The sequence below is a fragment of the Vanrija albida genome (assembly GCF_041260175.1).
Source record: "Vanrija albida strain AlHP1 chromosome Unknown contig_3, whole genome shotgun sequence".
Taxonomy (NCBI): Eukaryota; Fungi; Basidiomycota; class Tremellomycetes; order Trichosporonales; family Trichosporonaceae; genus Vanrija; species Vanrija albida.
The window spans coordinates 2,991,430-3,018,743 of record NW_027191422.1 but is presented as its reverse complement, the minus strand read 5'-3'; the positions used below and the strand labels follow the sequence as shown (position 1 = coordinate 3,018,743).

Sequence of the window (27,314 nt, the reverse complement as noted above, 5' to 3'; positions counted from 1 at the left end):
CCATCACCCTTCTCCACCTTGTAGCCTTTTTGAATCTTGCATAATCGTACACTACTTCCTGACGGGGTCATTGACCGGGGTGACGGGCTTACCAGTCTCCAAGCTGCCATGGTCAGCAGGACCCAGGGCCACACTCACAAAGCCTTGACGTTGGCGAACACGTCGCGCTCGCCGCGGTGAATGGTCCCGCGCGTGAACGCGCCCACATGGGGCTGGAGCGTGACGCGGTCGCTTGCGAACAGGGCTGACTCGAGCTTTGGCTCGGGCTCGAACACGTCCAGCCCGGCGCGGGCGACCTTACCCGAGTCGAGTGCTCGCACCAGCGCGTCCTCGTCGATCACGGCGCCCTGGCGTTAGGTCGGATCGGCTGCAACAGACCTACCCGCGCAGTGTTGACAATGCACACGCCGTCCTTCATCTTTGCGAACGCCTCGTCGTTGAGCAGGTGCCGTGTCTCGGGCGTGAGGGGCGTGTTGATGGAGATGATGTCCGAGGAGGCGTACAGCTCGTCGAGGGACACATACGTCGCGTCGAGCTTCTTCTCCTCTGCTCGTCAGCTCCAACCGCCCCAACGACCCACCCTCCTCCGGCAGGCGATGACGGTTGTGGTAGATGATCTTCATCTCCCAAGGTTTTGTCTTGGCCGCCATGTTCTTGCCGATCGCGCCGAGACCAATGAACCCAATCACCTTGCCGGCGGGGTCCTCACTCAGCGGCATGCTCCCCCTCCACCGGCCCTCGCGCAGCTCCTGCTCCGCCTGCCGCACGCCACGCAGCGTCGACAGCACGAGCAGGATGCCCATGTCTGCCGTCGCGGCCGTGACAGCGTGCGGCGTGTTGGCGAGGTAGCACCCGTGCTCCGTGAGGAGGGGCACGTCGACGTCGTCGTACCCGACGCCGCCTTGGGCCCAGACGCCGCACGTCCCGGGGGACAAGAGGGGTCCGAGGAGCGCCTCATCGAACGGGGAGTAGGCTGCCGTGCCGAAGAGCTGCGGTGAGCGAGGTCACAGGGCAGCACGCACCACGTAGCCTGCGTCGAATGGACCCTTCTCGTCGCAGAGCCGCTTGACCTCCGCTACGACGGCGGCGCGGTCGCTGGCCGGGACGAAGTGGTGGACGTCATAGTTCTTGGCCAGGTCCTCCCACTCGCGTACCGCGAAGCGCGGGTATCCGATACCCAGAATCCGGCGGCGCGGCTTTGCTGTTGACATTGGGCGTGCGTGGGAGACGATGTGATGGAAGTGCCGGCGTGAGAGCATGCGCGATAGTCGTCAGTATTATCAGTCGACAAATGACGTCGGGCTAGTCCGAGAGGCCGGGCAGCGGCCAGTCAGTCGGCCGCGGCGTCGGCGACGGCGTGCGATGGCGTACTAGAGCCACACCGAGCGACGGTGACATGCTCGCAGGTTGCAGAGGAAAAGGCGCGCCATAAGCGCCATCGAGCCTTTGCTAGTCGCGCGAGCCCCGCATTTCCAACGCCACCCCAAGGCCCGCGCCGCCGCGCCCCATCCACCTCGCTCGCCCACCCCCGCACCTCTTCCGCTCGCTCAACTCGCCTCGTCGGGTCATCTCTGCCTGACCGAGCGAGACCTGCCTGCTTCCATCGCGCTCTTGCCGCCCCCGCAGTCGCTGATCAACGTGTAGCCCCGCGGGCAACCAAGCGCACAGGTCGAGCCATAGCCGCGCGGTCGCACTTTGCTCCGCCGGCAAAGCCAGGAAAAGTCGGCATCCCGTCAACACCTCGACGACTGGTCATCTGTCCTTCATCACCTCTCCCATTCCACGTTTAGTCAGCAAAAGTGACGACTGCACGCACACCCACATGCTCGTCAGCACATGGGACGCGTACACGGCCGTGCAGAGGCCCGGTGAGCGGGACGGCCAGGCGCCTGGCCCGTCGTCGCCTGCCCAGCAGCTCGGCAACCCGGCGCCTACACTTGGACATGGCGACACTGGCGGCCTGGCGATTCCCGACCCGATGGACCTGCTCAGCCCTCCGCTGGCGACATATGTCTACGACCCGGCGTCTTTCTCGCCCTTCCTCGCCTTCTCTCCTAGCAACTCGGGGACCCCCATGACTTTGCCTCTGGTCACTCCTGCGCCGGTCCCACCACCTCCCCCGCTCCCCAAGGCGATTCCCAAGCTTGGTGTGCTCCAGCTCAACTCTACCTTCCCGAGACCACCAGGGGACGTCGGGAACCCGGCATCATGGCCAATGCCGACTGTGATCCGCGTCGTGGAAGAGGCAAAGACGGAAACTGTCCTTACCGGAATATGGGGAAGTGAGCTCGTGGACGCGTTCGTGCGCGAGGGAGAGAAGATGGTAGCTGAGGAGGGTGTCGTGGCGTTTGTGACGAGCTGCGGCTTTGTGAGTGGGAGCGCAGGCGGGACATGGCAGGGCTAACACCTGCAGCTCGCAACCATGCACCCCGCGTTGTCGGCTCGGCTCCCCTTCATTGGAACGAGTGCCCTGCTCCAAGTCGCATGGCTGCAGATGAGCTTCTTCCCCGGTCCGGACAGCTACCGATCTGTAGGGATCATCACGCTGAAGCGGAGTGCCTTGGTGAGTGCGCCTTCGGTATCTGTTGCTCATCAAACAGACGGAACGGCACCTCAAGAGCGTCGGGGCGCATCCAGCAACGCCAATCGTTGGTCTCCCAGAGTCATCCAACCCCGCCGACGCGATCTTCAAGGCAGTATTGGATGAGAAGATCCCATGTGCGTGCCATGCCGCCCTTCAAGCGCAGCGTACTGACACCAGCGCCAGACGACTTTGCAGGCATGCAGCGCGAGGTCGTGGCGGCTGCCCGGACGCTCATGCGCGAGTTCCCTACGCTCCGCGCCATCGTGCTAGAGTGCACCAACATGCCGCCATTCACACGCGCCGTCGCCGAGGCCACGGGCTGCCGAGTGTGGGATATCCTGACGCTCGGCAAGTGGCTCTACTGCGCTGCCGTGCCACCCGACTTTTCGCTCCAGAGCACGATCGCGACAGGCGGCGCCTTGATGGGCGGGGGGTTGGGCGCGACCGAAGGCGCAGCGGCATTCACCAGCCCACCGCAGCCTTCCACGTCGGCGGCCACGAACCGCGGCGGCATCAGCGGCATCGTCGGCGTCGAGGAGTGGCTCGAGTGGAAGAAGGCCCACGCGCCTGGCGGTGCTGGCCTCCAGCACAACCAGGCGCAGGCGCAGCTCCAGCGGCAGAGCACGAGTCCGGCGTCCACGACCAGTCCGGCCGGCGCGTCGTCGAGCGGACAGGGGCTCAACTCGGTCGAGGGTGGTTTCGGCTCTGGAGTCAACTTTGGGTTGTAAGATATTGTTGTACCCATTATCATTTGCATCTGTGCGTGTGGAACTAGATTGTACATCAACCCTCGGAGCCGGGAGCGGGTTGTCGCGACCATGAGCCGCAGTCTAAAGAATAACCTGGGCGTTGGCGGGCGAGGCGACACCGCCGTCGAGGTTGAGAGCCATCGAGGTGAAGAGGAAGGTCCACTTCTGCTTCTCGTCGGCGACGCGGGCGAGCTCGCGGAGGTCGAACAGCTCGCCGATGGGCAGGCCCCAGCCGGCGAGGAAGACCTCGTGCAGGGGTGAGCGGCCCTCGTGGAACGGGAACGACTCGTACGCGAGGCTGCATGGTCAGTACCGGCTCTCAGCTCGAGGCACTCACGCGTCGGTAGCGACCGCCGCGAACCCATTCTCCCAGTGCCACCTGGCAACCTCCTCCTTGCTCTCGACGCCAATGACTCCGTTCATGAGGTTGAGCTCCTTGTGCTGCTCGGGCGTGAGGGCCTTGAGCGCCTCGGTGAAGCCGGTGCGGACGAGGAGGACGTCGCCCTCGGCAAACTCGACACCCTGGTCATTGGCCGCGCCCTCGAGAAGCGCGAGCGTGACGGGCGTATTGGAGGTCAGGGGGTCGAGCGGGGCGAGGTTGTGCTTGGCGATGTAGCGCGGGATGTCGAGCAGCACGGCGCGGGTCGTCACGGGCTTCTTGGCGAGGACAGGACGTCAGCTCTTGTACTCTCCAGATCAACTCACGCTGGATGCCATAGTCGTGCTTGTCGGGGTTCTTGACGTCGGCAGCCGCCAGGCCGCCATAGTACGTCTGCTGGCCCTTCTCAGGATAGCCCTGGTACGGCGCGTGGCGGTAACCGTCCCACTGGGTCGACGACTGCGTGTTGAAGCTGACCTTGTCGTCGTACCAGTTTCCGTAGTCGATGCTGTGTGTGTTAGTGTGTGCGGCCAGCTCAGCCGCGGTACTCACACCTCCTGGACGACGGGGCCGCGGAAAGCCGACTCGAACGCCTTGTCGCGGAGGGGCAGGCTGCGTTGTCAGTGGGTCGGCTCAGGCAGCGGAACAACCCGCTCACTTCAAGTTGATCGTGATGCCGTGCTCGACGGCCGCGACGCCGCGCTTGACCGCCTCGGGCGTGATGAGGTTGGTCTGGCCGTGCTGGTTGTCCTTGCCCCAGATACCCCAGGCGTTGAGGTAGGGCCCGTCGCGCTTCTTGAGCTCGTCGAAGGTCGGGCGCGTCGTCGGGAGGGTGATAGTCATTGTGGTCGTTTACCTAGCAGAGGAGGATGGAGGGGGGGCGGGGTCCGTCCGACCCGCAGAGTTTAAGTAGTAGACCAAGCCATCGAGCGCACACTTGCAGATGGCACTGCACGACGGACGCGCTCAATCACGATCCAGCAGCAGAATAGTCAGCTGGCTGAATGGAATGCCATTTGCAATCCGGTTGTACGTCATGTTCGCGGTTCTACGCGTGTCGCGCGCCCGAACCGCCGGCGGCGTTGACGTGAATGAACACCGCAACCCAATGGTTTTGTCCGCACGCCAGCGCATGGGTCGCCTCTGTCGACATCTTTATTCGACGAGTTTAATCGTGCCCGAGGGTCGCACCCGCTAGACAAGGTTCGCCATGTCGCCGCACTCCTTGCATCTGAGACAAATGCCGCCTGCCTCTCCTCGGAGTTCAAGGTCGCGGCCAACCGCGGCTGCCGCCGCTAGCCTCTTGATCGATCAGCGGCGACGACGTCCCAGCCACCAACTTGGTGGTGCAGCCACTAACTCTGTCTCCCTTCGGAGGCCGGTGGCCGAGTGAGACTGCGGTGCGGGGAGTGCGCGGGGCCATCAGACACGGCGACCAACTCATGCCGAGGACGCCGACAGTCTATTTGCGGCCCAGTCAGTGTGCGCATAGCTGACGCATGGCGCATCTCACCACTCCCACCTGGCCATTGGTCGAGGGGTGATGCTATGCATGATGTCTACGTCTTCTTATCCAGAACCTCGGCCGCATCATGCGCCTCGGCCGCATCACGCGCCTCGGCCTCCTTGGCCTTGTCGACGACCTCCTTCAGAATCTCGTCCAGGTACTTGAGCAGCCCGTAGTGTCCCTCATCCCACTCCGTCATCTGCGACCCCGGGATCCGCTCGGCTAGCCAGCGCATCATGACAACGGGGCTCGCCGTGTCCTTGGTGCCGTGCCATATCCGCACAGGCTGGAACGGGATAGTCCCATAGTCGATGCCCCATGGGCGGACAAGCAGTTGGGTCTGGTACACGATAGGCGCCGCACCCTGCGCAAACGGCTCGGTGAGCATGCGGATGAGCGCATCCCGCTGCTCTGACATGGGGCGCGTGTCGTTGCCGCCGACGCCGGCCTCGCGCGTGCCGTTGCCGCCGACGCCGGCCTCGCGCGTGCCGTTGCCGCCGACGCCGGCCTCGCGCGTGCCGTTGCCGCCGACGCCGGCCTCGCGCGTGCCGTTGCCGCCGACGCCGGCCTCGCGCGCCTTGGCCGCCTGCGCCTCGATGAACGCGTCGATCTTGTTCTGCACGTACTTGCGCCTGACGATGAACCTGACGATCGCGAGCAGGCCATTGGTGCCGAGAGTCACTAGCCAGGGCACGCGCTCTGCACCCCACGCGAGCCACCGGCGCCCGCGGGACATGTACTGCCGGCCTGCTTCCCATGGCGGCGCGGCGGCGAACAGGCCGACGGTGGTGAGGCGCGAGGTGAGCGACGGGTCGGCGCCGCACGCGAGCGCGGCCGGCCCGCCGCCGGACCCGCCGATGACGGCGAACTTGCCCACGCCGAGGTGGTCGGCCAGGTAGGTCATGTCGGCCGGGTAGTCGGTGACCTTTGGTGGTGGGCCAGAGGTGGAGGTGGGGTGGACGGTGGAGAGGCCAGAGCCGGGCCGGTCGGGAGTCACGACGCGCAGGCCGTGCTTCTGCGCGATCTGGTCGAGCGCCTCGCCTTCCAACCTGCAGGAAGGGTACCCGTGGAAGTAGAAGAGGGTCGGGTCGGATGGTTTGGTCGAGCCGTATGTCGCATAGCCCAGCGTGCGGCCGTCGGGAAGGGTGATGGTCTGGCTGTCGGTCGAGCTTGACGCCGCCGTGCTGAGAGGGCGATATCCATGGGCTGCAGCGGTGCGGGCGCGGGCCCGAAGCGTTGTGATTGCTACACGTGACGCTGCCATTGTGAGTATGAGAGAGTCTTGTGCGATGGCAGAGTCGAGCTTCGTGTTCAGAGTCGAGCTTGGTGTTTGTCGATATTTGTGTTGTTTTCTAACGCCGAGGTAGGTGCCGTGGCCGTGCCGAACCGAAGAAAGCGGAGACGCAATGCGGGCGGCACGGCGCGTCGCGTTCAAGGTCCACTCTGCTGCCGAGTCTCAAAGTCGTGCTTCAGGCTGACTCGGTGCACAGCTCGGTCTTGGCGGTCGCGCTGTGTAGTGCATCACCTCATCAACCTGCTGGGTGTGCCAAGATGCGGGCAAGAAAAGTCGGTACGGGGATGCACGTGGTGGAGCCGGCGCGAGGCCGAACTCTCGGCTCCACGGTTCCTCTCTCGTCATTCATTGCCGCCAGTCTTGGCGCCGCTGACCCCTACACCGCAAATCTCTACCCTTGCAGCAGAGCTTGATGGACTCGTTCACATATCAAAACTGCGGATATATCGCTCTGTCGGGCACCACTAACTCGAGCCTGCGGGCATGGTGACAGATACCCCGCGGACCTGGCTTCTCGAAGAATCACGCGCTCGCCAAATGAAGGACCAGGACGCTGTGACGCCGGAGACGGATGACGCGCGGGGATACCCCCTCATGCCGCTCGGCGAGGGCGAGTACAGCACGCCGTTCGACGGCGAGGGCAAGACGGACGTCGAGGCGATCAACACGGCACGGTCGTCGGCCGTCGACTCGCACCGATACCACAAGGCCGTGCGCCGGCTGCCCCTCCTCCGCCCGGCCAACAAGGGCATCGACGAGCCGTGGCTCGCTGAGGAGGACCGCGCCGTCTCGTGGCTGTCTCTGTTCTACGGTACGTCACTGCCCCTCGCGAGCGCTGACTCCAGACCTCGTGGTCGTCACTGTGCTCGGCACCTTCTCCAACACGCACAGTGTGCGCACGCCCGAGTCTCTCCCCATCTTCTTCTCGTGCGTACCTTGACCGACGCATCCTAACCCCCACAGATACTTTATCATCGTCGTTTGTATCTGGGTCTCGCAGATCCACTACGATGTTCGATACGAGGCCGAGGACGCGTTCCACCGGATCATGAAGGCGCTCCAGATCGTCGTGTTCATGTTCATCGGGGCGTCCAGCGGCGGCTGGAACCCCGGGCGCATAGTCAAGATCACGGATGTGGCCGGGAACGACATCGCAGCGCAGCGCCAGCTCAACCACGGTGAGTTCCGTCGCCCACGCGGCGCTGACGTCCAGACAAGGCCGCTAGGTCTTTCCTCACGGTCACGTTAGCGTTTGCTGCCACTCGCGCGCTCCTCGGGCTTCAATATCTCGCCGTCGTCGTCGCCGGGAGACGGATCAAAAGACGCACATCGGGCCCGAAGGTGGCCGTTTTCGGCCTCGCGCTGTCCTGCGCCTGCGCCGTAGTCGCGGCCGCAGTAGCCGCGTCGTCGCGCCGCATGGCCCACACCAAGGTCGCGATCTTCTACGTCGGCGTCGGCATCGACACGATCACCGCCCTGTGGCAGTACCATGGCTCGGGGCCCGTGCCGGTCGTCGAGATTGCCGAGCGCTACGGAGCGTTTTCGCTCATCATCATGTACGTTGGTCTCTCTGTCGCCGCTAATGGTCCAGCGGCGAAGGCTTCATTGCTCTCAGCGGCATCTTCAACAAGGCCATCGACGCGATCGCAGTCAAAGGCAGCAGTGTGTATGGCCAAGTGTTTCTCGGTGCGTGAGGATCAGAGATACCGCTGATGCCAGTTATCGTCGTCATCATCAACCTCTGGAGCTTTCTGTTCTCCAACTTTAACGCTGGGGACAGGATCAACAGGAACCGGACGCTGGCCTGGGAGCTCGTCCACTTCCCACTCCACCTGTCGATGATGCTCCTCCTCGCCGCCATGGTCGTGAGTCCTCGCTGCATTGCCATGCTGACTGAAGAATGCCGTCGCCGTCGACTCGGTACACAGCGGCATCACCCAGGTGCTTGACTACGTCGAGCCGCTCCAAAAGTGGTTCCTGCTCAACGAACATGTACCAGAGGATACGATTCGCAAGATGACACTCTTCTTCAATCGCCTCAACCCGTCGTTCCTCACATTCAAGGAGGTGATGCAGGACGCGCGGAATACGAAACCGCCCACTCTCTTCGCGCCAACGATGTTCTTCCAGCTCATAGGAGACTTTCTCCAAGCAGTCTCGGTCGTAAGTGAGCCAAGATCAACATGCGCTGACCCACAGAAAGGCGGTGTCGACCTGTCGGACTCGGCGACAAAGATCTTTGAAACACTCAACACCCTGCCAATTGCCTATAACGACACCGTGGTCGAGCTTGGTGCCACCGTCGGCGGCCACAACATCAGCATCTCGGATGCCATCTTGGGGAACCTCACGGCCGGCAACCAGACCTTTGGCGAGTCTCCCTCATTCACAGCCAATGAAGCCACATTTGTGCAGGCCTTTGTGCTCATGATTGCCCTCGCCATTCAGATCTCGACGGATGTGTTCAGCGGCATTCTGTGGCTCTACCCCGTGGCGGTACGTCTGGTCGTCACGACAACGCTGACCAGCTAGGGCTCGACCCTCATCCTCTGTGCCCTCCGGTCCCTCATGCGCTACCACTTCCGCGGCCAAGCGCACTACGTGATCCACGGCGTCCAGATCGCCGTCGGCGTCGCACTCGGCCTCCTCGGTCTCCTCAACATTGGCAGCAGCAATTTCTTTGTCGAGTCGCGCACAGAGCTGATTGCTGTAAACCCGAAAGCCAAGCCGGTGTTCAAGGTGGTCATGTCGGGCTGGGCGATCGCCATTATCGCGATTGCGTACACGGGCGTGACTTTGGGCTGCCAGGTGAGGCAACCGGCCGAGACGTCACTGACACTCCAGATCTACCTCGCCATCCTGCATCGCTGGAGCGGCGGCGTGTTCGAAGGACGCGAGGGGGAGAACCCAGAGACGTGGCGGCAGTGGTGGCATAGAGTTCGTGGTAAGAACTGATAGATTATCTGACTGCATGGGTTTTGCACATCTTCTGCGCTTGTCATCCGTACCGCCGGCTACCGCGTTCAGCTCCACTAAAGCCCATCGCCGGCATGGTAAGGGGCCCGGTCCCACCGATCGTCGTAGGGATGCTCGCGATCGGCGTACCGCAGGTCGGCCGAGAGGCGGATCACGCCGTCGGGGTCGCGGTTTGTGGTGCTCGCATGGATGGAGAACGAGTGGTGGAACACGACGTCGCCGGCTTCGTAATTTGCGACCATCCAGCGGCGTCCCTCGGCGTACTGGGCCTGGAACTCGCCCGCGTCGCGTGAGAGCATGCCCGCGACGCCCATCTGCACGTCAGACTCGCCCCCTACGCTACTCACATTCGAGTTGAAGGCGCTGAGCGCGTCCTCCTTGCCGAACCCCTTCGCGCGCCCCTGCGCCGTGAACCCGTCCTCGATCTTGCGCGCCACGGGGATGCTGTCCTCGAGGTAGATCAGCCCGCCCTGCAGCGGGTGCACGTCTCCAACCGGCACCCACGCTGTCAGCGCGATCGGCGGCCCGCCACGGAGGAAGATGTGGTCGTAGTGCACGCCGGTGGTTGAGCCCTCCGAGTTGGGAATGTTGGAGCGCCAGATCTGGCGCTTGAAGCAGAACGGCTCGGCCCAGTCCGGCTTGAACTTGTGTACGAAGTTCAGAATGTCTGGGGTCAGGCGGGTCGGGGTGGTGACTCACGCTCGTTCTCGCAGAACGCCTTTGCCCAGTCCGACTGCACGGCCTCGAACACGAGCGCGATGTGCCGCTTGGCGACGGGGTTGTCGTCCACGTACTTTGCCGTGTCGGCGCTGACGAAATCCGTCGGGTTCCCGCCGCAGAAGATGCCCAGCGTCGGATCTGTGCCCTCCTTCAGGATGCCAGTTTCCGCCATCGTCTCAAAGTACCTGGTCTCAGTGGTGCTGCGACTGCCCACTCACTTCCGCCGCGTCGCGAGGACGTACTCGCGCGGAATGACGCCCTTGACGTGCACTACGCCGTTCGTCTCAAACTCGTTGCGCAGGACTTCGGCTGGCGTATCGGCAGGGAAGGACGGCATCCAGCGCAGCTTGTCGGGCGCGATCTTCCCGACGTTGCCCTCGATCTCGAGCTCGTCAAGTGTGGGAACTGGTGTTGGTGGCGACACGAGGGGAGGCTCACTTCTGATGGGCATGCTGGGAGGCTGTTCGGTCGTGAAGGTCGGTCTCGAGGCAGACGCACATCCCCCGCTGCAGTTTATATCCCTCCACGGTCCCCACGACTGCCACGAGCAGTGACTCGGCCCCCCGGGTCGCATACAACATCTGTAATCGTAGTAGAGCCGAGATAGAAGCCTACCCCGCAGTCGCTAAGACCGGGCATGTATGCCCCGCGTTCTTGGACCCGTGACATGCCTCTCCGACCGGGTTGTCAGGCGAGCGGACGCCGAGGCCCGCTTGGAGACACGCATTGACGCATTGAGCCCAGTCGTGTCGTTGCTGTCTGTCAGATCGGTTCCCGGCGGCTCATCTGTTCAACTCGCGACGCGGCAGCCGCCTCGGCACACAGTCTGCCGATGTTGATCTGCAAAGCTGAGCGGGGCGGGGCTTCCGCTGACCCGGCTATGGGAGTGACAGTCCCCGAAGGGGAAGTGTCTGGAGCACCGGTGTGCAAGGCGACAGCTCGTGATGTAGGTGAGGACATGTTGCATGTGGCCTTGCAGTCCGGTCGATGAACCAGAGGGGTCGTCGGCAACTCGATGTTCCAACTGGCCCTGGAATGATTCCAGTCCACCTCGACGGTTACAAGTCACAACTGGAACATTTGGCACCATTGCATTGGCCCTCGCATTGCTGACCTGACCCACCTGGTCCTCGACGTCTCCCCCAGCCGCTGAGCCGCGAAGCCGTTTTGCCATGCCCAAAGACAGAGCTGAAAACCGGGACGTGAATCGGCGACTGACTTGCTGATTAAGCTCGTCCGTATCTCGTCCGCACCACGGCACCGGACGGCCGGACGGCTTCCAGCTACTATTCATAAGGCCCAACCCCTCGGCTGATAGCAATGCCCCCAGCACGCTCCCATGTCCGCAGCACAAGTCTCCGCCGCCGCCGAGCGCCTCATCGCGGCAACTGCCACCCGGATCCCATGCGCGCCCGTCCGCGACCTCATCGGCGCGACGGACCAGGCCACCGCCTACGCCGTGCAGCAGCGCGTCATCGCGCACCAGCTGGCGCAGGCCAACCCGCCACGCCGAACAGGCCGCAAGATCGGCCTGACCTCGAAACGCGTGCAGGCGCAGATCGGGGTCGACGCGCCGGATTTTGGCGTGCTCTTCTCCGACCGGCACTTGATGCGCCGCGTCCCAGCCGCGTCGCTCCTCCAACCCAAGGTCGAGGCCGAGGTCGCGTTCGTGCTGTCGCGTGATCTCGATGGTGAGATATCCGCGCGCACCGTGACCGACGCGATCGACTACGCCGTGGCCGCCATCGAGGTGGTCGACTCGCGTATCGCAAACTGGGACATCACCTTCGCCGACACGGTGGCCGACAACGCAAGCTTCGGAGCGTATGTGCTCGGCGAGGAGCGCAGGACGTTGGCGGAGGGCTTCAGACCCGTGGACGTCGCGATGAAGATGTGGGTCGACGGGAAGCTCGTGTCCGAGGGCAGGGGCGAGGACTGCCTCGGCGACCCGATCAACGCCGTCGTCTGGCTGGCCAGCAAGGCGCAGGAGCTCGGTGATCCCCTGCGCAAGGGCGAGGTGGTGTTAAGCGGCGCGCTGGGACCTATGGCCAGTGTCAAGGCCGGGTCTAAGGTCGAGGTGGAGATCACGGGCTTGGGGAGCGTGGGCGCCGAGTTTGTGTAGGGATGTACTCAGTCTACTAAGCCCGGCGGGGTTGGCCAGTATGTGTCCAAGGCGGCGTTGCGCTTCGTTTATCCACAGCGTGACGATCCAGGAGGATCCAGCGGCCCTGCCCAGCCACCAGGAAGATCGCAGGGCCGTGGCAACAACAGACGTCCGTGACCTGGCCAACCTCGACGGCGGGGCCACGGGGGCACTGACCATTTCCCGGCCCATTTCATTCGTTACATGTTCAACCCTACTGTCTGCCACTAACCCCCCCTAAGTGTCGGTGCTGTCGGGGATGCCCTGGGGAGTAAAGACCCACTCTCGCTTCACGGCCTCCTTCTTGCCCTCCTTCTTCCAGTTTGTAATGTCAACCCACTCCCAGTCCGCGCCATTCTCCGCGTCCAGGATCTTCTTCCACTCCAAGTCGTGCGCGAGCACGACCGTGACGTTGTCCTCCTCCTCCATCCTGCCCATGCGCGCCATGTTGGTGTACGCGGCCGGGAGGTCGTAGTGGATAGCCAGGAGGCCGCCGCGCGCCTTCTCTGCGGGCGACAGGCCGTCGGCGGCGGGGTAGAGGCCAGCGCGGAAGGGCGGGTGTGCGCACCCGGGACAGCACGAGTACAGGCCGCGGACGTGGGCCGAGTCGCCGGCGAGGAGGATGTAGCTGTCCGGCTCAGTCGTGGTGCGGACGAGCGCGGCGATGTGGCCAACCATGTGGCCGTACGCGTCGAGAATGTAGAACGACCCGTCGCCGAAATAGTCGATGCCCTTGTAGCTTCCGATCTGGACCCAGGGCGACTTGTCGTTGAGCTCCTCGACCTCGCGCTCGCTCCCGAACGGCAGGTCAGAGTCGAGCAGGCTCGAGTCCTTGTACGTCGGGTAGCCGGGCAGCGAGGCCTTGGCCGTGCCGGGGCCGACGATGAGCTTGGTCTTGGTCGGGAACTGGCCGATGTCGCCGATGTGGTCAAAGTGCGTGTGCGAGAGGACGACGGCCTCGATGCTGTCGCCCGAGACGCCGTGCGACTCGAAGATCTCGGGGACAGTGCCGCGCGGCCATGTGATCGGCATGTCCTTGATGATCATCTGGGTGAAGGGCGAGAAGTCTTCAGCCTTGTGCTTGACCCCGAGGTCGAACGCGACGCGGCGGCCTGACGAGTGCTGGGGATGTTAGGTCGGCTCACGCTCCCACTCACCTCGATGACAAACGTGTACACTGGGAGCGTGATGGGGATCTTGGTGTCGCTGGTTCGCACAAAGACGCTTAGCGACATCGTCAGGTCCGAGTTCTTGACCATGTACACGTTGCACTTGGCATCGGGGGAGGGGGCTTTGGGGAGCGCCGTGAAGGGGACCGATGCCGTCTCGGGCACCTGGATCTCGCGCAGCTTGTGCTTGTCCTCGTACTCGGAGAGGTATTCGATGGGCGCCATGGTGGATGGATTGGGTGAGGGGTGGGGAGGGGAGGCGCGCTGCTGCCCGCCTTTATGTGTGAGACGCCCACATCCCGCAGTCACCCAACCCCAAGAGATGGCAATGCCGAGGCTGGTTACGTGCCGCACTGCGCACCTGACGACGATGACCCGAACCCGACATGACACGCGAGACGCTCGGCAAGTAAGCCACAGGCTAGGTTAAGCATCGATCCGGCCCGGCAAGCAATACGCGGTGGGTCAGATGACGCGCGGGGTTCGGTGATCACCGACGAGGCCAAGGCTGACCACATCTTGGGCAGCCAAGACGCCGTCGAGCCCGAGATACAGTCTGAGGGGCTGAGATAGCAGTGCATGCGCTCGGGCCAGCTGACTCGAGGACTTTGGCAACGGGCTCGAGGGCTTTGGCGACACGCTGAAGCAGTGAAGAGGAGCCGACGTGGATTACTAAGTATCCTGGGTATCGGCTCGGTCCGCCGCAATGGGGCCCCTGGATTCGGCAGGTCACTGGCTGGCCCGATAGTCGTGTTTGCCATGCCACGAGGCGCCCCACGTCGCTCGCGATCGCACGTCGCTCTCCCCAAGAGCGCCAAGCAGCGCTCCGCCCGATATAGTACGCGAAGCGCTCATGCCTCTGTAACCATTACTGAGTTTGGCAGTCGGGAGGCGCGCGCGTCCTGGCTGGATCTCGTGCTCGGGCCGCCGACGCGTCGAGCGCGCGCCACTGCGCAGTAACCGACGGCCTCCTGCTCCTTTCGTCGGCTGCTTGATTGCCATTTGGTCGAGCAGCTCCCCTGCGCTTCGTCTCTGGACACCTCGATGAACGGTCGGGCCTCTGGTCCTGATCGACTCTGGCCCTACGTTGGGAGAATCGCTTCGCCGCGGACCCACCCCCGGCCTGGCGCCACGCTCCGCGGATCTGGGTGGTGCCATGATCACCAAGCAAGGTGCCATCGGATCGTTTTTCCTCCCCTCGTCCTCCTCTTTCGAGTACATAACCTGGAGTCGAGAGCACCCCAGCCCCATCCCCAAGCCCAAGGTATTCACTCTTTCGAAAACCCCCCTGGCTCGACCTCTCCCGGGCGCAAATCCTTCCCTCCCCCCCGCGCCACACCCCCTCCTTCTCCAGCACCATGCTCTCCTCCTCGGTGCTGTTTGTGCTCCTCGCGCGGCTGGCGTTCGCCGACGTCGCCTCCGCGGCCACGACGTCGTACTGCTCGACCAAGACGATCAACACGTTTGCCCTCGTGTTGGTGCCACCCGGTGTTCACCACTGACCCCAGCACGACGACTGTTACCGTCATCCCCAGCAAGACGGTCACGACGACCGCCACCGTCACAAGCACCAGCACGGCCCTCTCGACCGTTGTCGAGACGTCGACCCCGCCCGCGGCCGTCACCACTCTTACCCCGCTCGCCACGTCGACCGAGTTCCCCGTCGCCACGGAGACTGTCACCCCCATCGTGACCGAGTGGACGACGCCCCAGGCGACGGTTACGGAGACGGCAGTCGAGACCAGCACCGAGACTCCCGTCGCGACCGCCACTCAGACTGACACGGTCACGGTGGTGGAAACCCCGCGCGCCACGGACACCACCACGCCTGTGACGACGCTGACTCTTTCTCCCACCGACACGGTCGTCGAGTCGCCGACCCTCTATGTGACCGTCACGCCGACCGAGACCGCGACCGTCACGCCTTGGGAGACCGAGTCCATCACTCCCTGGACCACGATCGGTGTCACCTCGACCGAGGTCGCGATCGCCACCCCCACCGAGACGGAGCACGTCACCCCGATCGCCACCGACACGTCGACCGCGATCGAGACTACCGTCACCACGCCGATCGAGTGGCTCACCGTCATCCCCGGCATCACCGAGACCATCACCCCCACCGAGACGACCGTCCTCACCCCCGTCCTCACCAGCACCACAACCCCCGTCACTGACGAGACGTCGACCGTGTGGGACGTTGCCTACTCGACCAAGTACACCGGCACGTCGCTCACCTACGTTGCCACCAACACCAAGACCAACACCCGCGCCACCACCAAGGCGACGACGATCACCGCCCCCGGCCAGACGCTCACCCGCTCCACTACCAAGGTGACCACGGTTACTGCCGGCGTTAACCCGCGCGACCTCAAGGCCCGCGACTTTTGGGAGCGCGCCACGTGCAGGGATGTCTTTACGACGACCGTGTACACCAACACGTTCTACGTTCGCGCCACATCGACTGCCCCGACCTCTACCTTTACCAACACGGTGGCCACCTCGACGTCAGTCGTGCCGATTACCGTCGCCACCACCTCGACTGTGACCGCGCCGACTGAGACTGTCACTGTCACTGCGGACACCTCGACCGAGTACGCTACAGCCGCTCCCTCCACCACCGTCGAGACTGCGCCCGCTGCCACCGAGACGGACATCGCGGCGACCAGCTTTGCCACCGAGGTCGTGACGTCGACCCAGGTCGATGTGGCACCCACCGCTTGGGTCACCAGCACTGCCGACCCCGTCACTGAGACGTCATTCGCGCCCACCGAGACCGAGACCGCCACCGCCCCCGAGGAGACGGCGACCCAGATCCTCAACACGGTCGTCGTCACGTCCACTGCTGATGCCGTCACCTCCACCTTTGTCGACCTCCCTGTCACTGAAACCCTCACCCTCCCTACCGAGACGACCAGGACCGAGCTGGAGACACAGACCGTCACCTTGATTGCTGGTGTCGAGACCTCGACCTCGTTCGCCCCAGTCGTCACCGTCACCGAGCAGGACCCCACCGTCACCGTCACCGTGGTCGCTGCTGACGCCTCGACCCTCGTCGTCACTGCCCCTGCCGAGACGATCACCCTCACGGTCCCCGGCTTCACGACTAGCACCGAGGTCGCGCCGGCTGTCATCGAAACGTCCACCGCGAACGCCGTTGTGGTCACTGACACTGCCCCTGGCGTCACCAACACTGTCGTGCAGACAGCCCACAAGACCTCGACCACGATCGTCCCCTCGCTCAAGCCGCTCACCAAGACCGCCTCCACCACCGTTACCAACACCATCTACCGCACGGTTAGCGTCAAGGGTGTGCCCACCACTACCACGAGTACGTTTCCAAGCTCGGCCCCAGCTCACCCCCCAGCTACGATCACCAAAACCGTGACCGTCACCCCTAAGCCGTCGGCTACGTCAGCCAAGCCTTCCCCTTCCCCCTCCCCCAAGGTGCGTTGTGTCGTAAAACTGCACACTGACATCGCCAGCCTCCCATCCGATGGTGGTTTTGGTAGGACTAAGTAGTTGTGGCATTCGGTCGGCTTGACTTGATGCTTCTGCTCCCCTTTCTCCGCTTGCCGCGTGTGGCAAGCGGCTTACGAACACTGGGTTTGGACATTGTTTCCCCTTCTTCTTGATATTCTTAATGCAAGGTGCTTCTTTCAGTTGGCGACCCGCCCCTCTGCCACCTGTACAGATCAAGTGCTCCGCTTGTTACACCGAGGAACTCAAGGCGAGCCGTGGCCAAGCATGCTACGTGTGCCGGGCGTTCTCACAGCCGCCCGCAGTCGCGTCCTCAAGACCCGTGGGTATCAGCGGGATGACGAAACCGTCTGCTCCATTAGGTGACCGGGCTGCCCATGTGCTTCTCTGGTGACTGAAAAGTAAATGTCCATATTGCATCTCATCTATGAAGAACGAACAGGTTGTACCATGTAACCCTCGACACGCCGCAGATATTGCGGTAAACTATAACCAGACGAGTTTTTGCTCGAGCTTGCTCAACGGAACACAGCTGCTGTGGAGGAGCTGAAAGCTCTTACTCGACACAGCTGCCGTGCTGGAGCTGGAAGCCCTTCTTGCAGGCCGAGACCTTGCAAGCACCAGCCTGGCAAGTGACAGCGCCGCGACCAACGTTGGGGAGCTGCGAGCAGTCAACACCAGGAGCGACCTGGGAGAACGTGTAGGTCGAGTTGGCGGCAGCGTTCGAGTAGTAGCCAAACTTGCAGCCACCGCACGACTCGAGCTCAGTGTCGGTGTTGATGCACTCGTAGCCGTCCTCGGGGTTCTCGGACACGTTGCAAGCGTCCTTGCCGACGGGGCAGTGGGGGTGGGCGTCGATGAGGGCAATCTGCTCGGCGAGACGCTTCTCCTCGGCGCGGCGACGGCCCTGGCCCGAGGGGATGGGTCCACCTCCGGGGCCCTCGTAGATGAAGAACGAGTTGGTGGCGCAGCGGTTGCCCGAGAGAACAGGGGGGTAGTTGACACAGACACAGCGGAGAGGAGGCTTGAAGCCGGGGTAGGGGATGCCGTAGCGGCCGGGGAGGGTGACGGCGAAGCGGAAGCCAGCGCAACGCTGGAGACAGGCGGCACCACCGGGGGTGTCAGAGGCAGTGGCGGGCTCGTTGCCGGCGCCACGGGGGTCAAGAGGGTTCCATCCAATCGACCAGGGGCAGCCGCGCCAAACGAAGGGAGTGCGAGTGGCGTACGACTGGGGGATCAGCATGCGTTGTTAATGTTGCACCCACGTTGTAGGAGAGAATGGGGCAGCTCTGGGGAAAACCAGTAGCGTACTTGTTGCCGGTCCAGCCACCAGCCGAGCACTTGCAAGTGCCGAGGAGGGTGCAGAAGTGGGCGGCGCCGAAACCGCGGGCGCCACACTCGGCGGTACAGCTGCGGGCAGTGTGGTGGAAGTTGAGGAACTTGTAGCCACCCTGAATGTCCCAGAGGTACTGGCAGCCGATGAAGGGGGGAGCGACCGGGTCAAAGTAGGTACGGTCGTGGAGCTCGGCGGCGCGGGCGAGGACGTTGGCGGGGACGCTTTCGTCGTGCGTGGCAAGCAAGGTCTCGGCGTCAGGGGTGGCCTCGGGGACGGCGGAAGCCGAGGCGACACCGAAGAGGACGGCGGCCGTGGCGAGGGTGGAGAAGAAGCGGACCATGGTGTCCGAGGGGGAAGGGGTAAAGAGTGTGGGGTGAGTTGGTCAAGGCAGTCCTTGTACGACGCCCGAGTTGAAGGGGAAGGAATGAGATGATGGGAGATACTCTGGAGTCTGTACCTAGTGTTCTTTATAGCCAACCCGATGTTTGGGACAGCGAGCTTGTTCCGCGCTGGAAAGAGCGTATCACATCCAGTTCCTGCCAAGGTGACGGCGATGACAGCATGATGAGGCACGCTAAAGTTTTGCGGCGACGCGGGGACGAGGTCGACACACGAGATAATGGACAGGACAGCCTGTGCGGTGGACAGAACAGGGTGGTCACAGGCCGTGTGGCTGGCGGACCGGGCAGTGAGTCTCGTAATCAGTGGGGTGGGGGCGAGCGTGACGGTGGGGTGGGGGTGTCTCTGACTCGGAGCATTGCTCGCAGTGTCGGCACCGAACTCTGCTGGACCTCCCGGCCACCCAGGAGGGTGATTAGCTCGAGTCCTGTCCGCCTTACCATGGCCCCAAGCAGTAGCCAGCCCAATGGCAGGTAACGGGACGCGCCTGCCCTTGCCGAGCGTGGGAGGGCACGCCGCCGTTATCTCTATTGCCCACTACTAGCTTGTCCAAAGGACTCGACACCGCGGCCAGGTCCCGCCGCAGCGCTCGCCCCGCGCTCGCCGCACGCTTCAGGCAGGTTTGAAACATGCGGGCCGCGGACAAACTGACGCCACAGCAGCGTGGTGGGTGGGCCGCAAAAGGGCAAATCGCGATCCCTGGTGCCGGCACGGATTATGCTTGTGGGGCAAGACGCGTGCGACAGGCGCGCCGCGTCGTGTGTTAGGCGCAGCAGCCGAAATCGGCCGTCCCGCCCTGGTCTTGTCGGATGGCACTGATCCAGCCTGCCCGTTAGCTCGTGTTCGGCGGGATGGGCGAAACGGGCGAAACGGGCCCGCTGCGTGTTTTCGCGCTCAATTGATCATTTACGAGAGGCTGCAGACGACCGTTTCAGCAGTTTCAGCAACGTGCTTGTTTGTTGTGCATCGAGCTGCGGTGCCTCGAGGCACAGCCGACGCGGATCATGACTTTGGCGCCGGCGTGGGATTCGGGGTGGCTGCAAGTAGGGTTGGGCCTGTTGGAGGTACCAACTACCGCACTACCAGTGAAGACGGCGAGCGCAGCGCGGCGGATGGGTTGTTGTTGTCGGCGTCGTCGTCGTCGGCGACCACATACCCCGCGGCAGATCTGGCATCCCAACCTGCAAGGTACGTTACGGCCGAACGCGTCGTACTCGGTCGACGCGAGGAATTCAATCCGAAGTGACAACCGCGACGTGTCTCGCAGCGCCTCCCTCAGAGCCTCCCTACCCTTGACGCAGCCTGATGCGAACAAGCAGACCTACGCCAGCCACCTTAATCCGTCAGGTGTCACCTGTATCCCAGCGCAGCAGGCCAGGTGCATCTCGCCCTCCAGTTGGCGCCTGAGGATCCATTCCTGGCATACCGGCATCCATCTTCGCAGGTTTCAGGGCTGGAATCGCCCGTCAATGACCTCAAACGCGCCGTCTCAAGAGACAGCCGGAGGTCTTCCCGACCCGCACCTGTCCCGCCTTTCTAGCGCCGGCCGCATGCCCACTTTGGGTCGACCTTGACGTATGGTCATAACAAACTCGATCCCGTCAGCCTTCGCCCCGCGGCAGCATCCCTTGCATACGCTGTTTGTAGAAACACGGCCGTGTCACCACGCGTCACTCGCTCCGCCTCCGCCTCTTGCCGCTGCCCGCAACGCCACCGCGCAGCACATGTGTCGCCTCATGTGTCGAGTTTTACGTTTTACAACATGGCATGACGTCGTCTAGTTCATTATACACGAGGGTCCTCGCCACAGCGGCTACTACACGGGAAAAGACGAAAAGTCAAAGTCCAACCCCAGATCGTTCCAAAGAAATGGACCAGCCGCTGTCCCGCCCGTAAAGTCGACCTGCGCACCGCCCTCCGTGTCGGACACCAGCGGCTCGGGGAAGACAGCCGTCCCTGCCGACGGTGTGGCCACCTCGATTTCTGGGGTGGGTCAGTGGGGGAAGCGAGGGGACCGTGCCGAGCGGCATGGGCTCGGCACGGGGGCGGGATGATGGGATGTTCAACGAGACCCCCTACTCACCGTACACCCTCGCTGCGGCGGAGAACCCCGCAGCGAGCTCACCACACACCGGCCAAGTCGGCTCGTGCTTGTCCAGCGCGTCCACGAGCATCTGGAAGAGCTTTGGAGCCTCATGCACGTGAAACTCGCCGGCTTCGTGACACAGAATCAGGAGCTGCCCGCACACGACCAACCGCTGAACCTGGGGCCACGAGGGATGCAACTGGTGCGTCGAAATGAGCTCGGCATAGGTGTACAGCGTCTGGGTCACGGCCCGGGCGATGGTCGCGTAGGCTAGTGGCGCTGTCTGCGGGTTCGCCAGATGGGGCGTGTACAAAAGGACCCGGAGCCTTGGTGGTTAGCGTGGATGCGCCTAAAGTAAGCGTCACGACTCACCAGTTGTACCGGAACTCGGCCCAGGCAATCTTGAAGCGCGGTGAGTCAATCTCCTTGTTGTGCCGCAGCTCGCGGAGGTGCGGCATCCACATGGCCTCGGTTGCCGTCACGTACTCCATGTTGGTGATGTCGATCGTCCGGTCGGCATAGTCGGCAAGGTACCGCGCCGTAAAGACTGATGGGCGGGAGCGGACCTCGTTCATCAGCGTTACCGGCGGCGTAGGGTCGACGTCAATGTCGATAAGTGGCAGGCATGGGCGCAGGTCGGTGAGCGATGCGCGGAACAGGTCGGCGTAAAAGTAAGCCGAGAAGAGGGTGCTCGCCTGCTCTTGTGGCTGGTAGAGCGTGGCGGTGGAGCGGTGGTGGAGCCCGAGTTCCTTGACCTGCCATGCGAGTTGGGAGAGGACGGTGCGGGTTTCCGCCGGCCCTCCGACGCCGAACGCGAAGGGTGAGAGGCAGAGGAGGGCTCCTGGAGGTGTTAGCGGTGTGCGCGGGGATGGATTTGGGCGTAGGCTGCAACCGCATGGTCCTCGCCACACCCATCCCACCTCACCACCCAGCCTACACCTCTACTCACTCAACGCAGTCGTGCTCGGCCGCCCCCACGCGCCGAGCGCATTGCAAGCCAGGTGAAAGTAGGTCAAGTCTTCGCGCGTGGGCTCGTTCGTCCCATTGTTCATGCTCGCGCGGATCTGCGAAAACCGCGACACGCATAGAGTCGCGTAGATGAGCGCCGTCTGGTCGTCGGTGAGCGAGTTGGGCAGGGTGCGATACCGGCCGTACAGGCTCAACAGCCACGTGCGGTCGATATTCAAATGGTCGATCTGCATAAACTCGGACGAGACGACGAACCCGTCCATCAGCGAGTCCTCAAACTGCTCGATGATCGGCGGCGGTGGCAGCGGCGTGCCGGGCAGGTGGGTCACGCGCGAGTCGACCTTGAACACGAGGGACGCGATGGGGAGGTCTGGGGCGTGAGCGGGGGAGCGGGGGACTGGGGACTGGGGCGCCACTCACTCTTCTGATCGCACCACCGCCCCAGCATCGCCTCGATATCCTCGAGCGGGTTGTGCCGCTCATACAGCACGAGGCCGTCGCTCCGCGCCGAGTCCGCGCTCGTCGGCGTGGCGGGGACCGCGCCATTCGACGGCGGCGTGAGCTTGCTCGCCGCTGGGCTGAGGTACGCCGGCGCCTGACTAGCCGGGTAGTTCGCGTGATACCTGTTTGTCGGCTGGAGCTCGGACACGGTGGCGGGCACGGGGAGTGCATGCGCGAGGGCGAGCTTTGCCGAGAGGGCGCTGGGGAGGTTAGCGCCGGCTTGTCCTCGTCGCCGACGGCCAAGCCACCATCACTCACCGCTTGGGCCGCGCCTTGAGCCGCACGGTGCACTGGTGCCCCAGCCCGGCCTCGCGGCAGGCCTCGCACGGCGGCGGGCCGACACAGCGAATGCGGCGGACGCGGCACGTCTCGCATGCCTTGGACGAGCGCTTCTGTGGCTGCTGGGTGGCCGGGGGGGACGTCGAGTCCGTCGTCGTCGTGTCTTTTGGCATGCCGACGTGGGGAGGTAAGTGGTGAGTCGTGTGTGGGCGCAGGATATTCGTCGGCTTAGATTGAGCGGGGGACGTGGGGCTCGCTTGCTTGCCGGCGAGCCGGCGTCTGTCGCTCACTGGGGAGAGCAAAGTGGAGGAAGTAGACCGGCCCCCGCAGGGTCGGCCCGGCCCCGGGCCGGGGCGGGTGCGGTGTGCGGAGCGGGGGTCGGAGTGGAGCGATAATGGCCAGGCCGGGGTAATAGAAATGTAGTGGCAGGTGGATTACAACAGCAGAATGCCAAGACTAATTGGCCCCGAGCGAGGTAAATCGTGATCGGCGGGGGTCCGAAGCTACACAGATCGGCGTGGACTCGACTTTGATCGCCTCTTTGCATGCAGAGTGGCGGACGATGAGGTGGTGTTCGCCATCGCCACAGAGCAGGCAGAGCAGATATCAGAGAGCGGACAGCGGACACAGTGGCGACGATGGCCAGGCAGCGATATCCAAGCCGAAAGCCAACTTCCCGGCAAAGTCCGTCCGCTAACTGAGGGTAGATCTAATGCGCGCTTTCTCCAGACTAATCGCGGTGGTAATGGGTATTAGTGTTCGCGGGGTCGACATTTAGCAGGACTCTGTAATGGGAGCAACACAAACCGCAGCGGCAGCATGCCGCACGCCAAGGCCAGCACGCACCCTCGGCCATGCTCGCCGATGCCGACTGGCTCCGGCGCTATACCAAATCCCTCACGCTCTCGGCGCCGGGCCTCGTGCATCCATGCAGCTCGGCATGCCGCGGGCATGCGTGCGCGCATCGCATGGTCGACGGCCCAGCTTGCCCTGCCCGTGCCGGATGCCGACGCGTTCGGCTTGCAGTGTCGGCTCCGACTCGACCCGACGCACCAAGCCGTCGTGAATGACCTCATAGAAATTGTTGGGTGCATAAAAGTCGGCTCGGCGTCGACCGCAGCGGGCATCACCAGCAACAACAGCAACAACTACAGCGACAACTACAGACCCACACCCACCCCAACCTACCAATGCAGCGCGCAGCCCTCGGATCCCTCGCCGTCGCGACCGCCGGCTCGGCCTACCTCGCGTACGAGGCGCGCCGCCTCGCGCGGCTCTACCCCGTCGGCCCAGCAAAGCCGTACCACACGACCCACAAGGTCATATCCACCGTCGAGCTGCCTGCGCGCATCGCGGGCAAGTTCGACCCCAAGTACGACCACTACGTCTACACGACCGTCGCGCTCCCCGACTCGGCGACGCGCGTGGCCGCCAACCCGCTCGACGCGTTCGTGCGCGCGTTCTACGAGACGTGGACGCTCAAGGTCGAGGGGTACACTGCCGACGTGAGCAAGCCGTACGCCGAGGCCGCGGCGGAGGTGCGCCTCCACGCGCCGGAGCGCCTCGACGCGGTCAGCGCGTTCGGAGACGGCGGGGTCCACGTCCATCCCGAGGCACACCCCAAGGCCATTGCCGCGGGCCTCTTCCCCATCGTGCAGCGCAGCCCGACAGCCGTCGTCTACTTCCTCATCCCGCAGCTGAGAGAGAACAAGCTCCAGCCCATCGACGGCGGCACGCAGGAGCTGGCAGCTGTACGCGTGCCGGGCGGGCTCGAGCTGTCGTACGGCAGCACCGTGGCCAAGGACCCCAAGGCCCCCATGCCCGCGTGGATGTACGAGGTGCATCTGTTCTACCAGCGCTACCTGCTCGACCGGAGCGCGCGCAGGCTGCAGAAGTGGATCAAGGAGGACGCAAAGTAGCCGGCGAGAGGACGGACCGACTAGACCGACTAGACCCAGTGTACAATATAATGCATGTAGCTCCTACAACCTTGCGCGCGGGGCGAGTATCGTGTCGAACACGGCTGGCCCGTGACGGCCGAGGGCAGTGGCTACGCCGACAAACCGTGCGCCAGCAGCCCGCATACGCGCGTACCCCGCCGCGTCGGACACGCCGCCCACGCCGACGAGGTCGATGTGCGAGAGGCCGGCGGCGTCGAGCAGGCGGCGGAGGGTGGCGACGTTGCCGAGCGACAGTGGGTGGATGCCTGGCCCAGCCATGCCTCCAAACCCGAGCTCCGGCAGCGCAGGCTCAGTCCCCCTCAGGACGAGGCAGTTGCCGAGCGTGTTGGTGGACGTGAGGAACGACACCTTGTCCTGGTTCGCGGCGACGGCCGCGACGAGCATGCTGAACTGGTCTGCGTGGGTGTACGGCGGCGTCTTGAGCCCGACTGGCACTGCTGGGTCGGCGGGGAACGCGGCAAGGTAGTCTGCGAGCCCGCGGGCGTCATACGCGGGTGGTGGGTGGCCCGGCACGTTGGGGCACGAGAGGTTGACCTCGATCGCGAGGGGCGCGTTGATGCGCGGTGCCGCGGCGAGGACGGCGCGGATGGCGGCGCCCGTGTCCTCTGGCGTCGAGCCCGTGACGCTAATGACGATGGGCTTGGGCTTGCGGCCGGCGGCACGCGCCTCGTCGGCGAGGGTGCGCGCGAACTCGAGGTACGTCGCCAGCTTGATTGGGCTCAGGCCAAAGCTGTTGAGCGAGGCGGCGTTGGCGTCGGCGTCGGCGGGGAACGCGCGAGGAAACACAGACGTGGGGCTCGCTCCGTTGGCCGGGTCGAAGAAGACAAAGGTGTTGACGGCGTCGTCGTGGGGGTACCCGTCGACGAGGGAGGTGCGCGTCGTGATCCCCCCGGTGGAGGGGGAGGCGTACAGCGCGCGCAGGTACGACAGGTCGGTGGCCCACGGGCACGCAGCGTTGAGGAGCGGCGGGTCGAGGGCGAGGCGGGGCGGCATGGTGGGATAAGAGGTGATGGAGTGAGATGGATCCCCGAGTGGTGGTCAAAAATCCACCGGGCAAGTGGAGGTCTGTGCGTCGCGGACGCCGAACCGAATCCTGCCGACTCCGACGCCGACGCCGAAGCCGCCGCCCGCTCCACGCCCTTGCCCATGCACGACTCATGCCATCTTGTTCATGCAGAGGACAACTACAACATCACTACAACACATTAAAGCACCCCAGCTGTCCTCGGTTCCATATTCTTCTTGCTGCTCTTGGTTCGTTGCGTATCGTGGCGGTGCGGCGTGCCTGTCGACGCTGCCTACTTGACATCGCGGGTCGACATGCGCTGGAGCGCGGCAGCGACCGACGGGCGGCGGAGCATGGCGCCGACCGAGCCGCGGCGGCGGTCGGAGGGCTCGGGTGGGCCGTCGTTGCGGGAGCGGACGCGGCCGAGGGCCTCGGCGACGCTCGAGCGGCGGCCCTCGGCAATGCTAACGTTGTTGCTCTCGCGCACGCAGATCGGGCAGTCGGGGTGGTTCCACGCGTCCTTGGACGTGGCGCCGACATTGGCCATGTGTGCAGAGTGCACGAGGCTCTCGGCCGCAGCCTTGACGTTGCCGCGCGACAGGTGCAGCTGCCTGTGGGCGAGGTTGCGCGGGAAGCCCATGTTGACGAGCTCGTCAATGTCCGACTCAGGCGGCTCGGGAACGACGGGGCGCTCGAGAATGTCGTGCGAGACGCGGCGGACCCAGTTGCGGAAGCCGGGCGCCTTGAGTTCGGGGGAAGCTGGGGGTGTCAGCGGTGTTACTGAGCGCGAGACTAGGCAGGAGGATACCAGTCTGACGGCCGCGCGCCACTGGCTGGGTGGGAGCGATGGAGCTGGCTCATCCCGAAAGTCGAGCAGACTCCGCCACAACCCCCCTCCTCCGCCCCACGACCTCCCCACTCTGACCAACTCACACATGGTAGTGGTAGTTGTTGCTGTGGTGGTAGTAGTAGTACTAGTAGTGCTGGTGGTGAGAGATGCTCGTGGGAGAGACTGTGGGCAGTCGCCACCGGCCGTGCACCTGCTCCTTATCTACCATTCGCTCCGACGCCCATCGTTACTCGTAACCACCCCCCCTCGTCATGCTCGCCCGCGGCGGGCGTTCTTGGCCTCGTGACCTCGAAGCCCCGCGGGGCGCTTGGCAAGCCAAGCACCAAGCACGGGGCAGAGGCTCCCGGCACGGTGGAGATCTGCGCCAGAACGGTGGCAAGCAATGCCAAATGTTTCTGCCAGTAATTGTCTTGGGTCTCGTGGCCTGCCTCGAGCTGGTTCCAGTCACGTGTGGCGCGCTCGCTCGTATTCCGCGGGGCGCGAGGGGGTGGTCGCTCGCCCACCTCGCCACCGCCCCGTGACCCATGGCTCGGCGCCAAGAAGTCCAGACTCCAAGCTGCGAGTCTGGCCGACGCGCAAGCAACAACACAACAGTAACGGCCAACTCCGAGTGCACGGAGAGTCGAGTCGATTGCGCTGGGTGTTTCGAGACGGCGGGGATGTTTGGTTATTCGAGTGCCTCGAGGCTGGGCTGACGTCATGTCGCGACCTCGACCACTACTGCGGTGCAACGATATCCACGACGAGGCGATAACAGTGCTCGACTGCAGTGCCGACGTCGGGAATCGACCAGCAAGCGGTGCAGAGCATGCCGAGGGTGCCGAGGGTCGTGTCGGTGGGTGTCTCGCGCCACGCCGAGTCTGCCCTATCGTCCGCCGATCCGCCCCGGCGAGCCTTGGCACTCCGCCACTGCCGACGCCGATAGATGG

At 64.1% G+C, this 27,314-nt stretch overlaps 14 protein-coding genes across 14 annotated transcripts; 5 read left to right on the top strand and 9 right to left on the bottom strand.

Moving 5' to 3' along the window:
• Positions 1 to 51: 51 nt before the first annotated feature.
• Positions 52 to 1,211, bottom strand: Q8F55_004506 (uncharacterized protein; the record flags this gene model as incomplete). Its single annotated transcript, XM_069353019.1, has 5 exons — positions 52 to 103; positions 139 to 347; positions 383 to 546; positions 581 to 989; positions 1,023 to 1,211. The coding sequence occupies 5 exons, from the start codon at positions 1,209 to 1,211 to the stop codon at positions 52 to 54; spliced, it is 1,023 nt and encodes a 340-aa protein (XP_069210437.1).
• Positions 1,212 to 1,822: 611 nt separating this feature from the next.
• Positions 1,823 to 3,312, top strand: Q8F55_004505 (uncharacterized protein; the record flags this gene model as incomplete). Its single annotated transcript, XM_069353018.1, has 4 exons — positions 1,823 to 2,368; positions 2,414 to 2,563; positions 2,601 to 2,718; positions 2,768 to 3,312. 4 exons carry the CDS (start codon positions 1,823 to 1,825, stop codon positions 3,310 to 3,312), a joined length of 1,359 nt encoding a protein of 452 aa, XP_069210436.1.
• Positions 3,313 to 3,414: 102 nt separating this feature from the next.
• Q8F55_004504 (uncharacterized protein) lies at positions 3,415 to 4,555 on the bottom strand (the record flags this gene model as incomplete). The annotated part of the gene is made up of 5 exons (XM_069353017.1): positions 3,415 to 3,631; positions 3,671 to 3,990; positions 4,022 to 4,220; positions 4,265 to 4,324; positions 4,371 to 4,555. 5 exons carry the CDS (start codon positions 4,553 to 4,555, stop codon positions 3,415 to 3,417), a joined length of 981 nt encoding a protein of 326 aa, XP_069210435.1.
• A 716-nt stretch (positions 4,556 to 5,271) lies between these two features.
• Positions 5,272 to 6,483, bottom strand: Q8F55_004503 (uncharacterized protein; the record flags this gene model as incomplete). Its single annotated transcript, XM_069353016.1, has 1 exon — positions 5,272 to 6,483. The coding sequence occupies one exon, from the start codon at positions 6,481 to 6,483 to the stop codon at positions 5,272 to 5,274; it is 1,212 nt and encodes a 403-aa protein (XP_069210434.1).
• A 567-nt stretch (positions 6,484 to 7,050) lies between these two features.
• Positions 7,051 to 9,468, top strand: Q8F55_004502 (uncharacterized protein; the record flags this gene model as incomplete). The annotated part of the gene is made up of 10 exons (XM_069353015.1): positions 7,051 to 7,324; positions 7,359 to 7,440; positions 7,477 to 7,691; positions 7,727 to 8,069; positions 8,105 to 8,199; positions 8,233 to 8,378; positions 8,413 to 8,676; positions 8,713 to 9,009; positions 9,046 to 9,321; positions 9,358 to 9,468. The coding sequence occupies 10 exons, from the start codon at positions 7,051 to 7,053 to the stop codon at positions 9,466 to 9,468; spliced, it is 2,103 nt and encodes a 700-aa protein (XP_069210433.1).
• Positions 9,469 to 9,545: 77 nt separating this feature from the next.
• Positions 9,546 to 10,660, bottom strand: Q8F55_004501 (uncharacterized protein; the record flags this gene model as incomplete). The annotated part of the gene is made up of 4 exons (XM_069353014.1): positions 9,546 to 9,803; positions 9,837 to 10,156; positions 10,189 to 10,394; positions 10,452 to 10,660. The coding sequence occupies 4 exons, from the start codon at positions 10,658 to 10,660 to the stop codon at positions 9,546 to 9,548; spliced, it is 993 nt and encodes a 330-aa protein (XP_069210432.1).
• Positions 10,661 to 11,548: 888 nt separating this feature from the next.
• Q8F55_004500 (uncharacterized protein) lies at positions 11,549 to 12,331 on the top strand (the record flags this gene model as incomplete). Its single annotated transcript, XM_069353013.1, has 1 exon — positions 11,549 to 12,331. One exon carries the CDS (start codon positions 11,549 to 11,551, stop codon positions 12,329 to 12,331), a length of 783 nt encoding a protein of 260 aa, XP_069210431.1.
• Positions 12,332 to 12,589: 258 nt separating this feature from the next.
• Q8F55_004499 (uncharacterized protein) lies at positions 12,590 to 13,746 on the bottom strand (the record flags this gene model as incomplete). Its single annotated transcript, XM_069353012.1, has 2 exons — positions 12,590 to 13,474; positions 13,510 to 13,746. The coding sequence occupies 2 exons, from the start codon at positions 13,744 to 13,746 to the stop codon at positions 12,590 to 12,592; spliced, it is 1,122 nt and encodes a 373-aa protein (XP_069210430.1).
• A 1,133-nt stretch (positions 13,747 to 14,879) lies between these two features.
• On the top strand, positions 14,880 to 17,030 carry Q8F55_004498 (uncharacterized protein; the record flags this gene model as incomplete). The annotated part of the gene is made up of 4 exons (XM_069353011.1): positions 14,880 to 14,995; positions 15,030 to 16,849; positions 16,886 to 16,965; positions 17,004 to 17,030. The coding sequence occupies 4 exons, from the start codon at positions 14,880 to 14,882 to the stop codon at positions 17,028 to 17,030; spliced, it is 2,043 nt and encodes a 680-aa protein (XP_069210429.1).
• Positions 17,031 to 17,554: 524 nt separating this feature from the next.
• Positions 17,555 to 18,674, bottom strand: Q8F55_004497 (uncharacterized protein; the record flags this gene model as incomplete). The annotated part of the gene is made up of 2 exons (XM_069353010.1): positions 17,555 to 18,226; positions 18,264 to 18,674. The coding sequence occupies 2 exons, from the start codon at positions 18,672 to 18,674 to the stop codon at positions 17,555 to 17,557; spliced, it is 1,083 nt and encodes a 360-aa protein (XP_069210428.1).
• A 1,875-nt stretch (positions 18,675 to 20,549) lies between these two features.
• Positions 20,550 to 22,741, bottom strand: Q8F55_004496 (uncharacterized protein; the record flags this gene model as incomplete). The annotated part of the gene is made up of 6 exons (XM_069353009.1): positions 20,550 to 20,716; positions 20,817 to 21,145; positions 21,192 to 21,660; positions 21,769 to 22,158; positions 22,209 to 22,489; positions 22,548 to 22,741. 6 exons carry the CDS (start codon positions 22,739 to 22,741, stop codon positions 20,550 to 20,552), a joined length of 1,830 nt encoding a protein of 609 aa, XP_069210427.1.
• A 1,017-nt stretch (positions 22,742 to 23,758) lies between these two features.
• Q8F55_004495 (uncharacterized protein) lies at positions 23,759 to 24,487 on the top strand (the record flags this gene model as incomplete). The annotated part of the gene is made up of 1 exon (XM_069353008.1): positions 23,759 to 24,487. One exon carries the CDS (start codon positions 23,759 to 23,761, stop codon positions 24,485 to 24,487), a length of 729 nt encoding a protein of 242 aa, XP_069210426.1.
• A 63-nt stretch (positions 24,488 to 24,550) lies between these two features.
• URA1 (dihydroorotate dehydrogenase) lies at positions 24,551 to 25,522 on the bottom strand (the record flags this gene model as incomplete). Its single annotated transcript, XM_069353007.1, has 1 exon — positions 24,551 to 25,522. One exon carries the CDS (start codon positions 25,520 to 25,522, stop codon positions 24,551 to 24,553), a length of 972 nt encoding a protein of 323 aa, XP_069210425.1.
• Positions 25,523 to 25,827: 305 nt separating this feature from the next.
• Q8F55_004493 (uncharacterized protein) lies at positions 25,828 to 26,472 on the bottom strand (the record flags this gene model as incomplete). Its single annotated transcript, XM_069353006.1, has 2 exons — positions 25,828 to 26,294; positions 26,469 to 26,472. 2 exons carry the CDS (start codon positions 26,470 to 26,472, stop codon positions 25,828 to 25,830), a joined length of 471 nt encoding a protein of 156 aa, XP_069210424.1.
• Positions 26,473 to 27,314: the final 842 nt, after the last annotated feature.